The 17,175-nt window shown below is 44.2% G+C and overlaps 2 protein-coding genes across 2 annotated transcripts in view; one reads left to right on the top strand and one right to left on the bottom strand.

Moving 5' to 3' along the window:
* Positions 1–77: 77 nt before the first annotated feature.
* On the bottom strand, positions 78–9,932 carry ZNF740 (zinc finger protein 740). Its single transcript, XM_090273244.1, has 7 exons — positions 9,787–9,932; positions 8,613–8,922; positions 5,883–6,032; positions 5,448–5,537; positions 4,853–4,976; positions 4,441–4,559; positions 78–3,464 (listed from the first exon to the last, which is right to left on the bottom strand). The coding sequence occupies exons 2-7, from the start codon at positions 8,619–8,621 to the stop codon at positions 3,375–3,377; spliced, it is 582 nt and encodes a 193-aa protein (XP_090129370.1). The 5' UTR covers positions 8,622–8,922; positions 9,787–9,932; the 3' UTR covers positions 78–3,374.
* The window catches only part of CSAD (cysteine sulfinic acid decarboxylase), a 32,005-nt gene continuing 24,188 nt past the window's right edge, over positions 9,359–17,175 (top strand). Inside the window, exon 1 of the mRNA XM_090273243.1 lies at positions 9,359–9,528. The gene's annotated coding sequence lies outside the window, so the exon portion shown is untranslated. The remainder of the gene's footprint in view (positions 9,529–17,175) is intronic.

Below are 17,175 nucleotides of genomic sequence, written 5' to 3'. Positions count from 1 at the left end.
ATACCTGTTCTTAATTCTACTTGCTGCACACCTGTGAAGGAGTTTCTAAAGTTGCGATTATATTATAGAGTACTGGAAGTCGTAGGATGGTTTTATTTGGGGGGAAGAGGAGGACCTTGTTGGCCCCAGTGAAAAAGCTTCCCCAAAGGATATTCTTCTCAAAGATGAGATAGCATGTAGAAAAGCCCCATTTTCTTTTTATTTAAATATCCTAAATATATCACGAAGGAACATACACTGCACTTTAATGGTAAAAAGATACAAGTTTATAACATCTTATAAAAACTACCATTTAAAAGTGATCTTGTTCATTTGACATCCCCCTCCCCCATAGCAAAATAAGTATATTAAAAAAAAAAAAAAAAGGGTGGAGAGAAGGGTAGGAGGGATTGTTAGGATAAAAGCCCCAGAGCTACAGCAGAGGCAGAGCATCTGGGGAGAGGGTTAAAAGTTGTGGCGGGACTGCGCCTTATTTAACCCTCCTATGTCAAGCCATGGGGCACAATCAGTAGCTAAGTGATGAGGAGGCTGTTGGGGGTGGACGGAAAAGACTTGGGATGCTGGGAAGGGCAGGGCTGGTAGGGCCTGGTACAGCAGCTCATCCAGGAACTGATGCTCTCTCCCAGGTCCCCAAATTCCACATCCTGGTCTCTGAGAACCTGCCCTATCTCCCTTTCCCTTCACTGCAAAGACACCTGAGGCATCCCTCCAGTGCTAGACCCCATCCCAGAAAATGGAGGGTGGGGTATTGGGCTCAGGAGCCTTTGCAGCGGTCTTAGTCTGTGATTTCCCTGGGGTATAAGTAGGGTTTCTGGGCCCTCTGGGCTCTTAAGTCACTCCTTTCACTTTCACCCCTTTGCTCCTCTCTTCTTACACACTGATGGCCCCAGAACATCAGCACCTGGACAACTGAACCACCTGCTCCTGAGTCTTCCCCACGCCCAGTCCTTGGCAGGGGTAGTTCTGGTAATGGCTCAGCACATCCATTTTCCTCTCCCACCCCCTCAGGCAGGAAGCTGAGGCCTGCTGGGGGTCAGGGCACATTTTGATCTAAATGCACATTCACTCACATGATTCTCTCCACACCCACCCACCCCAACCCACAACAGATGAACTGTACGTGGCAGGAAGCAAGGCCTCCCATTTTCAAAAGCACTCTGGGGAGGATAGCTTTCTAAATGTATTCTTCCCAGAATATATTCCTGGAGGTGAACAATAAATCAAATTCCAGTCTGAAGAGCATTCTCACAGGAAGGGGGCTGGCTCACATGCAGGAAGATGCCCTGCTTACAGGGACCACAGGGCAGATCCAAGGACTGAGGTCTAGGTTCTGGACACAACCAATGGGACGTGCCAGCCTAAAGCTAGAAGAGCAGAGGGTGGCAAACACATTCCCGAGTCTCCCCTAAAGGACCTCAGATGATGTTAGGGAAAACCTTAAGGGTGCCATGCCTCTTCTCTCTTTCCCTGAAATCCTCACACCTGAGGTATGGAAGACTGCCCCTGCCCCTCCCGGTCCTGCTGTCTATTCCAGAGCAGGTAACAGCAAGGAGTTTGTTGCTGCTATTCCCTACTTTTGGGGGGAAATAAATTCCACTTCCTAGAGGTTGCCATCTCAGATCCCCACTGACAGCTTGGTCAGGTTCATCAAGTCTCCATGATTACTCCCCGCCCCGCAGCTCAGGGCAGGCCACAGAACATAGGCCACAAACCCCAGAATCTTCCATAAGGATCCTTTCCTTAGCAGGAAAAAGGTTTTTTATTTCACTTTAGAAAACTCATGTTCACAACCCCCTGGCTTGGGTTAGAAACACCCTAACCACCAGTCTGTTGAATCAATCTTAAAGAACAAACAAACAAAAAAACGCCCTCCAAAACAAAGCCCTCTAGTTCCCTAAACTGAGTTCCTCGGCTCCTGCTGGAACCTTAAGCACCCTTCAGGTTTGGGGCAGGGAAGGCTGTTTTCTGCTCATCCTTCCCTGCATAGAGGGCCAGAGAAGGGTTTGGCTCAATATGCTACCTCTAAGCATACAAACACAAAACTCTCACTCACACACACCCACACCCACACTCACACACCCCCTGCTCACCTTTTTGAGGGCGAGCAGGGTGGTGGTGTTAAGAGCAGAGAGGAGCAAAAAAATATGGTTAAGAATAAAACCTACATTAGGTTTCTTCCTCAAACTTTTCTCTGCAGCACCCCTTCCCCCCAATTCTTTGATGGGCAGGGAAGGCCATCAAAAAGGAAGCCAAGATCTTGTTCTTTGGGATCAAAGGCCAGATCCTTATTTCCTCTACCTAAATACAGTGATAGGACTTGGACAGAGAGAACAGCTTGCACTGCTCAACAGTCATGTCAGGGGACACCAATTTCCTTTGTTTCATTAACAGTTGTTACTCAACTCAGAACTAGTCTTGGGTGGTTCCTAAGAGGGCACAAGGAGGAAGAACCTACTTTGATATCCATGACTCCCCTCTGGCTTAGGAATCAATGGCAGCGAGGTAGCCACAAACTATTTCCAAGGTTAACTGCCCAAAGAGAGAAGGGTTTCACGAGCCCCTCTCACCCAAGTTTCCTCCAAAAGGCACTTAGGCTGACCCCACTGGGTACCAGTGTGGCATGGGCCATTACAACACCCATGGGCACAACTCTTAACTCTTCCCCAGAGGAAATAACAGGTACCTGTCCACTCTTCTTGGATCCAGCCCTCCCTCATCTGCTCCTCCTCCTGTTCTTCCTTTTGTCTCTACAGTGTATAAGGAGACCAAAGTAAGCTCAGCTGCCATCCCTGATCCTATTCTCCTTCAAACAGGAGGTGAGGTACAGGGCTATGGAACACTGAGGATCAAATGCAACTAAAAACTCCATTCTGGTGGAGGGCGGGACCACACACAGTCCCTGTGACCATGGCTCTATGCCTCTAGATTACCTGTATCCATAGTGCACCTGCTGAAATTGCTTTTGGATAAATAAAAACAAGAACAGGACAAACAAATAAACAAATCCCTCTCCCCTAATCTTTTCCATTTTAGCTGCCAGATGGAGTCCAAGGTTGTGGGAGCCACACTTCAGTCTTGGTCCTGTACCTTGAGTCCCCCACCTAAGACCTCTGCCAAGGGTCTAGGGACTAGCTTTCCTACCCAGGAATGCTATAGGAACTTCCCCGTGATTCAACTCATAGTCTCAGGTTATTTACAGAGCTGAGGTTCTGGCGCTGCTGTCCCCTGATGCACTCTTCTTCTGGTCTCCTGGGTCCACTCCTCCAGGAAGGGACAGGTACACACGGGGTGGTGGTGGGACCATCAGACCAGAGAGGGGGTGCGTTCTTCGGTAGAATCTTCTGATCACTCCCACCACCCAAGGCCCCTTGCGCCTATAGAGAAAACTGCCCGTCGGAAGTCTTGGACTGGCATCCTTGGCACATCCGTTTGTGTCTGAGTAATCGATCTGTCCGAGAAAAACACTGAGAAAAAAGAGAGGGTTAAGTGCCTGCGAGGAGCAGCTCAGCTACCTCTTGGCTAGATCTGTCTTCCCCACACAGGAGGCACTCGACCAAGTCTACATTGCCTCCAAGCTTACACAGATGGCACAAGTGCACAGTGGTTAAGAACGAGATCTGAAGTCTGAATCCTGATTCTACCACTAAGTAGTTTTGTGACTTTGGCAACTTATCCAACAGTTTTGAATCGGTAAATTCATCTGTAAAACGGGGCTAAAAGTACCTACTCACAGTGTGGCTCCTTCGTTCACCAAATTTTTGAGTATCTACCCCAAGGCAGGTAGTTCTTGGGGCAGCAGATAAGAGTGGAGAACCAGAGGGATGAAGTCTCTGCCTCATAGAGCTTTCATTATTTTGTTTTGAGATTCAATAGAAGAGCATGTAGCAAAACTTGAGACATAGTAAAGTATCCAGGAGGTATTGTTATCATTTCTTATCTCTTATTCTTTGTTTTGGTCCTGGCTCCTACATTCTCATCAGATCAGATACCGACCCTCAGCGCAAAGATTACATTTCTTCCTCCAAGTACTCTAGCTCTGAAGTTTGACTGTATCTTGGCTCTGCCCTTAACCTGCTGTGTCCTTGGGAAACTTAATCTCTCCCAATCTCAGTTTTTCCACCCGTGAAATGAGGACGACACAGCTACCTTGTGGAATTAATGTGAGAATAATCAATGTCAAGTACACTTTCACAGTGCCTGGTGTAGAGTAAGACCTTAAGAAATGCTATTATTATTATTTTTTATAATTACAGTTATTCAAATGGCCCCTTATGATTAGCTGCGTAAGGCCAAAGAAATACACCTCACCCTGAGGTACTAACTTGATCATGGCCAGGAACACTAGGGAACACTTTGTCTGGCTGGGAGTGGGGGCAGGCCCAGGTTCTTTGGGAAGGAAAAGTTTCTGTGGAGAGGTGGATGGGTGACATGTGAGCTTACCTGATGACACCGTTCACACTGGTAGGGCTTTTCACCACTATGTACACGCTTGTGACGCTCCAGGTGGTACTTCTGGATGAAGCGCATATCACATACATCACACTCAAATGGCTTCTCACCTGGCCCAGGTGGAGAGAGAAATTAGTATCAGGAGGTATACACGGCAGGGATCACGTTCTAGGTATTTTCCCAGAAAGTTTAATTTTTAGCAATGTGCAAACACCTAATGGGGAAGGGTCCACAAAACTGTTCGTCTCAATGACACTAGATACGGAACCATGTGATCTCTCTAGCTCATTCGTTTACCTTCTTCCTTTATTTCTAATATCCTTTAAAATCAACCCCAAAAGAACTACACTCTCCCAAAACTATAGACTATTCCCCCCTCCTTGAGTATGAGCAAGAGACTTACCAGTATGAATAAGGATGTGCCTCTTGAGGTGGTAACTGCTCCTAAAGGCTCCAAAGCAGTGCTCACAAACAAAATTTTTGGGAATCTTTACTTGAAATGAACCATTCTGTTCCACTACCACCACCTGGGGGCAACAATCAAGCATGTCATGAGGCTATCTCTCTGTCCCCTTCTCACCCCAACCCCGGCCCATTCTACTCAGGGTCTATTTCCACCTGCTGTACAAAGTAACCTCTTTGATGCTATCATCTCCCATATCCCTTAGAGTTAAGAGACCCTCCTAGAAAGAAAGTGGGTGGGTAAGCTGACTGCCTTGTCAAACTCAACACTTTTGAAGGGACCTGAGGGGTAGTCTGCCTGTCCCTTTGCCACAGGATCTCATGCTCCCCTAACCTTCTTTCCCTTACCAAAGATCTTCTGCAGAGGATGGAGATCAACTACCAAAGTGGTTTCTGGATGAAATCAAGGTGACACACTCACTGGCTGTGAGGGACCAAAACATCTAGGGAAAGCTCCAGGTTGAGCCATAGAAGGAAGAAAGAGGAGGATTACCTCGTGACCAAACTACATGTTTGGGGATAACCCCATTACCTGCCTTTTTAACAGTCTTTTTTGAATGAGAGGACTCAGCCAAGCTGTCTTCATCTTTGCGGTTCCGAGATTTATCGCTGTCTTTTCGGTGGCCCTTCAAATACAAATCAAATCTAAACTCAGTCCATCTCAGAACACAAGACAGAAGACCAAATGCTGTTTTTAAGCAACTTGTAAATGAGAGTAAACTATGTGCCCAAAGGTTTAGAGAAAGTTCTTATCCATTTCTTCTCTAAGTACTCTGGTCTTAATCGGTTGTAGGAACAGAAAAGACCTTCCTTAGCTCACTAAAATACCCACATTCATTTATTCCCCATCTGGATTCCCTTACCCCACTTCCCTAAACAGAGAAGCACTGAGGAATCAAAGCTTGGAATCTCCTGGCAGAGAGCTTGGGCCACCCGACCCCCAGGTGCCACAATGGACTCAAGCGCTGTACCTGACTCGAGCACCTCAGCACATCAGGGCTACCTGCCCGCTCTCCATTCTCGGCCTGCTTGCTGGCAATCTGGCTCAGCATCATCTTCTTGCTGGCTGCAGTGGGCACCAAACTCACACCTGCTAGGCCTTCACAAGCCAGGAGACTTGCCTAAGTTGAAAGGAGATGAGGTGTCAGGTCACCTGGCAGGGCAAAAACAGGGACCTGAGGGGTATTTTTCCTTTATTCCTAACTACAAACTGATTCTCTCTAGAGAATGTTTCTCTCACTGCGAAACTCTGCTTCCTTCAGGATTCCTCCCTAACTCATCTCACCAGGAACTACTTATTTTGTCACCCATCATTCAGATGTAATAAAACAAAATCAAGTATTATTGACATTTTTATCATTAGCACTGTGCTAGGTACAGTGCGTGTCTACATATTATTCTGAAGTAGTTCCAGGCCTTGTGAGTGGGCTTGAGGGTCTGTCCTGCTGACCCACTGAAATGGGAGATTTCTAAAGGAACTTCCTCCTTCCTCCTCCTTTCTCTCTCAATGGCATTCAGCTCCAGACACCACTGGTGCCAAATATATATTCTATTGGATCCAACAAATATGGTTATCAGTAAAATTTCTCTCTTTAGATTTTAAATTCCCTAAGTGTTGTCAATTATAACATATAAAAATTAAACCACGTGGAAGGATTTTGGAGTTGAATATACAATTTCTGTTGACATACCACCAGGTCATTTACATGTGTGCATACCCATATTTTTTCACATTCCTTGCTTTACATATAAAAATTACACAAGAAAGAAATGTTTAAGAAAATTTCCTCTTTCCACTGTTACATTCTTCAAATTAACTACTTAACCAGCACTAGGGAATATACTTTTACTGAAGAAACTTAAGAAATAGTTGTTAGCAAACTTCCACAAGTGATTTATAAAGAAATTTCTTTCAGATGGTCAGTATATTCTGGAATCCCATTTCTCACATTCAAGGATTTTGGACTAAATGGCGTGGAAGTACAAACAAACAACTTAGCTTTGTTGTTTACATTATATAATCTTGGGCAAATTACTCCACCTCTTTAAGCCTAAGTTTCCTTAAATGCAAAATGTTTATCATAATATCTATCTTCACAGAGTTTAGAATTAAACTTGGATGTAAACTGCTTAGCAGGGCCTAGTACAAAGTTAGTGATTAGTGAAAGGTAGTCTTCTCAGAACAAGAATGAACATGATGCTGTGAGATGGGTTGTAAGTAGAGCAAAGGAAGAAACTAAAGGGCTCCTACTCTGCAGGAAAGGAGGAAGCTATGCACGCAGCTGGAAGAAAGCCAGTTCTTCTGTGATCAGGCAACCATCCTGATGACACTGGTAGGGAAGGGTCCCTGGAAGAAAGCTGAGATCCCTGCCCATAGCTTTCCTACTCAGACAACGAAAATAACCTGACAATAAACTATCATGTCACCTTGTCTCTCCAATTCATCTTGTACCCCGACAGTGACAATTATAGTAGTTCCTCTCTATATATCACGGTTCACTTACTGCGGCCTTGATGTATCGTGGGATTTTAAAAAATATTATATTTAATGATTTATCACGGATTTTTCGCTATATCGTGGGATTTTGCGGTACTGTATACGTATGCTGTTAACGTTACGTAGGTTTAAGAGTGTAGAATAAATGTAAGGTTCCTACTTCGCTGGGGGGGTGGGGTCTCGAACATAATACCCACGATAAGTGAGGGAATACTGTACCTTCTAAATAAACTGAGGTGATGCCATTCTGCTATTTAACATTCTTCAGAGTTCCCATGCCCTACAGAATAAAGCCTAGTTCCTTCTTAATGTACAAAAGGCCCTTGGGCTGCACTCTCCTTAATTCTCCAGGAACAACTCCCTCACCTGAATTTTGTCATCCATCACTATCTATCCTATGCCCCGAACCACCCCCCATTTAAATCCTTGCTCCTTAACTAGCAAATTATCTTCAATACTCCCAACCTTATCACATTCTCCCATACCTCTAAGTTTCTGCCCATGAAGTTCTCGTCTGAACACCCTGTTCTAATTATTTATCTAGCAAAATCCTATGCATCCTTTAAGATTCATCTTTTTTCATCCAGGCAGAGGTATCATTCCCTCCTCGGCAGTATACATATCTCAATGATTGCACATTCCTTCAATCAACAGATTCACTGAGTCTCTACTACTAGTCAGCCACCATACAAGGTGGTGTGACTATAAAGATAAATTACAACAACAAAAGAAAGATAAGTAACACTGTCTCTCCATCCTCCCCCACCCTAAACACACCTAGCCCAGAAACTTCTGGGGACTGGGACAATCTTATTCATTCTTGGATCCCCAGCACAATGCCTTGCATATAACAAGAGCTCAATAAATTCCTGTTGAAAAAAACAAATGAAATATTCACAAAACTGTTTACTTCATCACACCCCTCAGCACTTAATGTACCAAATGTAAACTAAGTACCTGCTGCTTTGCAAATGTCCCATCAGTGCCTGTGATGCAGTACAGCCTACCTCCTTCATTTGACTGGAAGCTCCCTGAAGGCAGGGGCTGTGGCCTGTTTCCTTTCCTTCCTCTAGATTTCCCCCTGGTGCTTAATACAGAGCTTGGCTCACTGGGTTGGTCAATATGTTGACTAAGGCAGCATTCAAGAGTGAAACTGCAAACACGCTTCCCAGTGATCTTGAAGGAGGACTCTAGAGCTTTTTACCTGAGCCATGCTGATTTCTCACTTAATGCAACTCAAAAGTTCAGGGGTTTCTTGATCCAACTTTCCTTAAGACACTTTGAAGAACTGTCACCAAATCACTGTAACAACTCCTTCATGTCCCTTCAGTCCTGCTGCCATATTGAACTGCTTTTGTCTTCAAATAAAACTTCGTGTCTTCCAAATGGAAGATAAATAATCCAAGAATTACTGGACTCTGCTTGGCTTCTGCCTATTGTCTGAAGAAAAAGTGTGCCAGTCTTGGTTTTCCAACTGAATTCTCTCGATGAAGTGCACAATCTGTTTCAGAAACCTGAAACCAGAAAGGGATAGATGGAGCTGTTAGGTACAACATCCTCAGGCCATACAACCTGTAGTGAACTTAACTTTTTTTTTTTTTTTGGTCAGGCCCTCTATGTGACAGAAGGAGGGCATTAGTCAAGCAGAATTATCTTTCTAGGTCGAGAAGACACTGGTCTCTTGGGCAAAGGGGTGGGAGCAGTCAACAAGAGCAAAAGTAACTGGGGTCCTTGTGAAGGACCTGCCAACAGGCCAAATGCTTGGATTTGCTATTTTAGGAATGAAAGAAGGGAGCTGAGGCCCTCCAGAGATTTTGTACCGCGTGGGCTGTACACGAAGCTCGTATTCTATTAAGTTGGCCAGAGCTGGGGTGGAGAAAAACTTAGGGGCTATCGCTGGGCGCTTGGATAGCGGGAAGAAACCAGATTGGCAGTGTGCATCCGGGCCGGGCCACACGTGTGCCTCCTCCGAGTCTGCCCCAAGGTACAGAAACTTATTGCGGAGGTGGAAAGCAAGCAGGCGAAGCCCCGCGCAGCGCGTGCGTTCCCTCCCTCCAGCCAGCCCTCCAGTCAGCGGCAGAGCCTGGAAAGAGACACGCAGAGCGCCCAAGCCGTGCAAGGTGCGTGCTCGTGCCCGTGTCCCTTCCAAGCAAGCCTTCCCCGCACACCCCACCCCCGCTCTCAGGTCTAATGTTGCGGGCACGCGGGCAGGGAGAGGAGCGCGCTGCTCCTTTCCCTCCCCAGGGAGCCCCTTCCCTTCGCAACGCGCCCCTCCTCCCTTCCCCTCCCCCTTCCCGCGCGGCGCCCCACGGCCTGCGAGCTGCTGAAGCGCTGCCGTCAGCCCGGACGACGCTAAGCTCCCTGGGGCGGGCTCCTACCTGCCACGCGCGGCCTCCAGCTTTCTCACCCGCCGTGCGACGCCTCCTCCAGGCCCCAGCACACTGTGCCAACCCTGTAGCCACCGCTGCCCCCGCCGGGACCGAGACAAGTTTACAAACACCAACCCTGGGCCCGCTTCCCCGGAAGCACTTCCCCCTCCCCCTCCCCCTCTCCGCTGATTTGTTATATACACTTCCGGGCTGAACAGGCTGGGGCAGCCAGAAAGGCGGTGAGGCCGAGGACGCCAGGAATGGAGCGCAGCTCTTGAATGGGCGGTGCCGCCCCCCCCCCCCCCGCCCCGTGGAAAGACAAGAAGAGGGAGGGCCGATGGTACAGCGCGTGCGCCTTGGTGCGTTCGAGCCCCGACGGCCATCTTGATTGAGGGCAGGCTCTAAGGCCCTGAAACAATTGTGTGCTAGGTGCTCGTTAGGAGGTTTGGTAAAGATTCCTCGAAAAAGCCCTATGTACCTTTCTCGCGGACGTTCTTCCTGTCGCTTCTTAACGTGGAGCCCCAAGTACAGTGAGAATAGTTTATACCCTGCCTTTTCACGTAACTCGGCCTTCGTTGCCTTTACTTGAACTTTACAGTCTGACCCAGATCTGCAGATTCTGGGGCCTCCCTGTCAGCTGAGAGAGGAGTTAACTTTCTTTGCACACTCCTGTCGTGTACACTCAACTTCTATATGAAAATGGGCGCCCCGGCGGTGATCCACGCACCCAGAGGCCAGTCTGATTGCCTTATACCAATTCCGCCTTTATTCCAGACCCTCCGGCGTCTGACATGGGCCACGCAGGAAAAAAGCCTTAGGATTCCCCTCAGTAGGAAACTGGTCTCCTCTGAGACCACGATGCAGGATGGCCCATGGGCCTGTCTGCATTAGGAAAAAGGAAACGAGCCTTTTTTAAATTTTAGCTATCAGGGAGTGCTTAAGGTGGACTATCCAAAGTGTACTTGATGGAAGGAAATGTCCATTCCATTTAGGTCCTAGCTTCTGTGGTTAGGTTCTGTTAGGTTGTGAGTTTAAGAGAATTAATGGAGATAGCAGAAGAAAAGCATCTATTTATGAAAGAAGATAATTCCCAGCTACTTCTTGCGCACTGGCTTCATTTCCCTGAGCATTCTATTATTTGAGCACTGACAGCAACTCCTTGAGTTCTTAGGATCCTCATAAAATTGAGACAAAGTGGATAGAGAAACAATCAGAAATAAGTTTAATTTTAAAAAATTAGCTCATTTATTTTAACAAATTCACACAGAGCAAAAGAATAATAGGCAAAAAATGTTTAGTTTCCCCCTCTACTATCCAATGCTCCTCAAGGTAGTAATTCTTATCATTTTGGTATATATACCTCCAGGCTTTTTCTATGTTCATACCAATTTTTCTTTTCATTTAGAACATATTTTTTGAGCACCTACAGTCTGCCACACAGTGTATTTTATTTATTATTTATTAATTTTTAAAAAATATTTTTAAAAATTTACTTTTGGAGGGAGAGAAACACTGATGTGCAAGCAAGGCATGTACCCTGATGGGGAATTGAACCAGCAATGTCTTGGTTTATAGGCTGGCACTTAATCCACTGAGCCACTGAGCCAAACCAGGCAGGGCCTCACAGTGTATTTTAGACATCTGAGTCAGTTCACATTTTAAGAATTGTTGCATAGTATTTCAACTTATGTTTGTAGTTTAATTTGTCTAGATCCATCCTGATGAATATTCAGGTTAGTTCCAATTTTTTAAAACCATGCCATAATGAACATCCTTATATAGTTATTCTTTTGTATTAGATATCTATGTAGATAGGATATGTGCATTTTATATTTTAATAGATTCTGTGAAGTTGAATTTCAAGTTTGTAACTTTGTGCATTCATTCAGAACCATGTGTGAATGTCCCCATTTCCTATGACCTTCTCAATACTGGGTGCTATGAAGTTTTTATACAGTTGTTAATTTGATAGGTTAAAAATAGTAATTTTATTGTTTTAATTTACATGTCATTAATAGTGAAACCAAGCATCTCTTGTGTCTTGACCTTTTTCATTGTTTTTGTAAACTGCCTGTTCATCATTTGCCCCTTAAGGAAAAAAGTAGGTCATTTGTTGATTTCTTGTTTGTTTTTTTTAAGATTTTATTTTATTTTTTTTTAGAGAGAAGGGAAGGGAGGAAGAGAGAAACATCAACGTGTGGTTGCCTCTTGCACACCCCCAACTGGGGATCGACAACACAATCATGTGCCCTGGCTGGGATTTGAATTGGAGACCCTTTGGTTCTCATGCCGGTGCTCAATCCACTGAGCCACACCAGCCAGGGCCCACTTGTCTATTTCTTACTAGCTGGTAGGAGTCTTCTCTATGTTATATTAATTTTTCATTTGTCATGCATTTAAAATATTTTCTCTTGGGTTTTTATTTATATTTCATCCTTTTTTCAGAGCAAAAGTTATGCTTTATGGGAAAATATTTGAAACATTCCTATATAGATAGGAACAAGACAAGAATGTTTACCATCTAAACGAATATCCTGCTGGAGTTTCTGGCCACCTCCCAAAAGTCTCATTATACTCATATGATATTTTCATCTACACAGAGAATCAATTGACAAAATAGTAAAACTAGTGAGTTCAGTAGCATGGCCAGATGTAAGATTAGCAAACAAAAATTATATAATAAAATATAACAGTAAAACCAACCATAAGAACGTCATAGAATAATCTCATGCACAATAAAAAATATCACATTTCTAGAAATAAATTTAACAGGAAACTGCAAGTCATATAGTATTTTAAAAAGTCAGACTATTTTAGAGAAAGACAAAAAGGGTTTGGTTAAATGGAGAGTTTTACCATGTCCATTAGGAGGAAGACTTAATATCGTAGAGACCAAAGTTTTTGCTATATGTTAAGTTAAATTCTAATTAAAACAGGACTTTTCGTGGAACTTAAGTTTGTCTTTAAATTTACATGGAAAGAAATAGTTGCAAGGAGAGGAAAAATCATTTTGGTGTACATTGAGTGGGTAGAATAATGAGTGGTGAAAAAGCCATCAGTTATTTTTAACCAATATAATGGTGTCTTTATTTACACAAAATTTAAAGTTTTACCTAGTCAAATTTGCCTGTGGCTTTGGGTTTTTGTGACATGCTACTTCAAGATTATAAAAATATCCCTGTTCTTCTTTCTGGTATTGTTATAGCTGTATATTTTTAGTTTACATATTTGTCTCAGCTTTAGTTTCTTTTTGTGTGTGTGGTGAGAGGTAGGGAGAAATGCCATACTTAAAAGAAACCAATAATGTAGTAAAAGAGGTATTAGCCTATAAGTCAGAAAGCAGTGATCCAGGCTTGCTCCCTTATTACCTTTGTAATCTTAGACAAATTAATTCTCTCTCTCTGATCCAAGAGCCTTCATCTTGAAAATAAGGATGAATAGCCCTGCTTGGTGTGGCTCAGTGGATTGAGTGCCAGCCTGCAAACCTAAAGGTGGCCCTTTCAGTTTCCAGTCAGGGCACATGCCTGGGTTGCAGGCCAAGTCCCCAACTGGGGGTATGGGAGAGGCAACCCATCGATGTTTTTCTCCCTCTCACTAAGAATAAATAAAATCTTTAAAAAATAAAAATAAGAAAATAAGGATGAATAAATAAATACTTTTCAGGCTCATTTCTAGCATTATTGTGAGGAAATAATTACATCATAGATGAGAAGGCTTTGAGAAGAAAAACCCTTTGCAAATCTTTTAAGTTATCATTAATACAGATTTTTGGTTTATGCAACTCAAATGTAAGTGGAATGCAGTGTTATTTTTCTGTACTTGAAAATAGTTGTTTGTGCCCTGACCCATGTGGCTCAGTTATTTGGGTGTTGTCCTGCAAAGCGAAAGGTGGCCAGGTCCAATTCCTGGTCAGGGCACATTCCTGGGTTGCAGTTTGGGTCCCAGTCCGGGTCAGGGTGCATGAGAGGCAACTGATCGAAGTTTCTCTCTCACATTGTTACAGAACCCCAGTCTGTGCTGTTCTGTAACAGCTGTGGGGTCCGAATGCCTGCCCCCAAGGGTGACTCTCAATACAAAAGTTTGGTGGAAAAGGAAAGGGGATTTATTTAAAAGTTTTATGGATTCAGAATAATGACAGGTTTCTACCGTTATGTCCCACACCCTGTAAAACACCCACAAACACTTAGTACTGCCTCCCCCTGCCAAACCAGGACAGTTTCAGAATACACCAGTCAGAGGTACCGTCTTTCTGAAAAGCAGAGTTCCATGGCTTAGTATTCACAGTCCCAGTTGAGCATTTCAGGCATCTCTGACCAATCCATGCTTGGTTAGGCAGGTCCCCAAATTCCAGCCTCATCAGCCTTGCTGCCTTGTTCTCCAGGCAGGATTCCTAGTAGGTCTCCTCTTTCTCACTCCACACCTTGTGGTTTCCCCCTTACACTCCAGACCTCCTAGCTGACTTCTGTCTACACCCTCTCAGACAGTGTGGCTTCTCTCCTTTTTTATGGCTGAATGCCCTTATTTTAAATGCTGACCTAGGGCACCATACGTCATTGTTATGGAAAGTATCTTAAGCCAATCACCAGCCCTTTTGCCCTGGGCTGCAGCACAGCTATTATCTAGTTACCAACTTTCCATAGATATGCAAAGTACCTTAAAAGCTGTGCAATCTCCTTTCCCCATCCCCAAAACCATGTTCTGTGGGGACTTTGGGGAGGACTCCCACTCCGGTTCTGTTACAACATTCATGTTTCCCTCATCTTTCTCCCTCCCTTCCCCTCTCTAAAAAACAAACTTAAAAAGTTAAAAACAACAACAACAAAGACTTATCCTTACTTGATCCATCACAACAGGGTAAATGAGTTTTTTTGTTTTTAAGTTGGTTGATTCACCAAATGTTTATTGATGGCCTTTGTGCAAGACTTTGGGGGAAGGGCATGGAGAACAGGGAAGATGAAAAGTAACATTTTTTTGAGTGTTTATTTTGTATTTGGTGCTTTTCTTAAAGAATGATAAAAATTAGTCATCTCTCCCCAGGGATTTACCGGCTAGAAGGGGAGGAAAGAGTGGCAGTAAGGAGAATAGGTGCCTCTATTAAGGTGGATGTTGAGTTAGTAGATAGCACAGAATCAGTGTTTTCACTTTCCAACAATAAGCCTGGCTGAAAGTGCTTTAAGAAGCTACTTCCCTAATCCCCTTGCCCACAGGCAGGCCTCCGCCTATGTGACTTTCCCTGACTTCCTTGGTACACTCTTCTGTCAGGCCCACCCCATCACTTATTCAAATAGTTTTGTAATGAATGCCAATTAGTGTTTTCCTGCATCAACTCTGTAGGTTTAAGGAAAGGCCTAGTGTTTTCTCTTTGAAGGCTACCCTGGGCCAATTGAGCTGAGTTCACCAGTCTTGCCCTTCCTTCATAAACTTCCACTCTATTGTGGTGAGCATGTCTTTATCTTACCTGCCAGCCTCCCTTCTGGCCTGTTAGATGTAGTGCACAGTGCAGACATAGCACCAGAGTAGTGCAAGAAACAAGGAAATAGTGACTCCCAAACCAGTAGAAAATCATTAGTAACAAAGGACAAATGTAATTAGAGGGTCTTAAGGGCAAATGTAATTAGAGGATCTCTGAGAAGGAAGTTGACAGTTGCATTAGCATATTTACAAATCACAAAAGGGGCATCCTGAAGGGGGAAGGATAGTCTTCATCAGACAAAGGGAAAATGGGAGAAGGTAGTTGACAGTATTAGCATATTTACAAATCACAAAAGGGGCATTTAGATAATCGGGTTAGATTGTAACTCCGGAGTATCCAGCATGGAGAAATGGGGAAGGAAAAGGAGAGGGAGGGGGGCTTTAGATGCGTTAGGCATAAAAGCAGTCAGCTCCCTCTTTTTGGGCGCACATTCTCCTTGCTGAGGGTGCGCCCGACTCTGCAGACTCTTGAATAAAGACCTTGCTTTGCTGCTCAAGTCTTGTGTCCTGGTTTTTATTGTGAGTGTTTCTCACAGTAGTGACAGGAAGCAGAAGTAGATACTCAGCCAATGTTTGCTGAACTAACTGTATGATAGAAATGAGTAATATATTGCTACCTTTGTCACTCAGACCTTTTTGATGATAGTTGAGGAATTGGGAAAGCATGCGATGTACTAGGGTCATTCCTTGACCCTTGCACTTTGTGTATTTTGGAATTCTTGTTGTCCCTTAATTCCTCCTTAATCTTAACCCTGGCTGGGTGGTTCAGTTGGCTGGAGCATTGTTGCATGCACCAAAAAGTTGCAGTTTCAAGTCCCAGTTAGGGCACATAGCTAGGTTGCCAGTTGATATCTGGTCAAGGCACATAGAGGAGGCAACTAATTGATGTTTCTCTCCCACATCGATGTTCTTCTGTCTCTGTCTCTGTATCTGTCTGTCTCTCTCCCCATCCACCTTCCTCTTTCGCTCTAAAATCAATAAATATATCTTTCGAGCCCCTGGCTGCTGTGGCTCAGTGGATTGAGCATCGGCCTGCGAGCCAAATGTCGCTGATTCGATTCCCAGTCAGGGCACATGACTAGGTTGCATGTCAGGTCCCCAGTTGGGGGCGCGAGTGAGAGGCAACCACACAGTGATGTTTCTCTCCCTCTCTTTCTCCTTTCCCTTCTCTCTAAAAATAAAATAAACAAATAAATAATTAAAAAAATATATATATCTTTCGGTGAGGATTAAAAAACAACAACCTTTAATTATATAAGTAATATGAAGTTATCATATAAAATTATAAAAATATAGAACTATATAAATAAGAAAATGAAATTATAATTCCAATACCCAGAAATAACCACAGTTAATGTTTTGAAAACTTTTCCCATCTTTTTCAGCCTGTTGCATAGGAAGTAACTGTTGGTAGCTATGGGGTTTCTTTTTGGGGTGATGAAAGTATTCTGGAAATAATAATGTGATCGATGCACAACTTTGTGAATATACTAAAAAAAGCCCACTGAGACTTCCGACCAAGATGGAGATGTAGACAGACACGCTGTGTCTCCCTCCACAACTAAGAAGGAATACAACTACCTCAAAACTAGAAATAACCAGAAGTTCCAGAAAATCAGACTGCATGGAAGTCCAGCAAACAAAGATATAAAGAAGAAATACTCATCCAGACAGGTAGGAAGGGCAGAGCTGAGGGGGAGAGGATGCGTTGTGGTGGCGGCAAGAGTGGCAGCAGGCTGGCAGAAAGCACAGTCACACATTTTAAAAAGTCAGGAGGGACACCTGGGGAGCATTCTCAGCTCCTCACCAGACCTTGCAGCTCACAGTCCCAGCACCAGGGAAAATCAAGCCTCATTGCTTCTGACTGTGCAAACCAGGGGATTGAGGCAGAGGAAGAAACTGCCGGTCTCTCAGCAGAGTCCACTT

This window comes from Furipterus horrens, unplaced genomic scaffold (genome assembly GCF_987537825.1).
Source record: "Furipterus horrens unplaced genomic scaffold, mFurHor1.1.pri manual_scaffold_4, whole genome shotgun sequence".
Taxonomy (NCBI): Eukaryota; Metazoa; Chordata; class Mammalia; order Chiroptera; family Furipteridae; genus Furipterus; species Furipterus horrens.
Note: the sequence above shows the minus strand (reverse complement) of the source record. Positions and strands in the feature narration are given on the sequence as shown.

Coding starts and splice junctions, on each gene's coding strand:
- ZNF740 (XM_090273244.1), bottom strand. Junction 5,538..5,882: donor TGCTGAGGTGCTCGAGTCAG/GTACAGCGCTTG, acceptor TTGTATTTGAAG/GGCCACCGAAAAGACAGCGA. Junction 4,977..5,447: donor CAAAAAAGACTGTTAAAAAG/GCAGGTAATGGG, acceptor TGTTGCCCCCAG/GTGGTGGTAGTGGAACAGAA.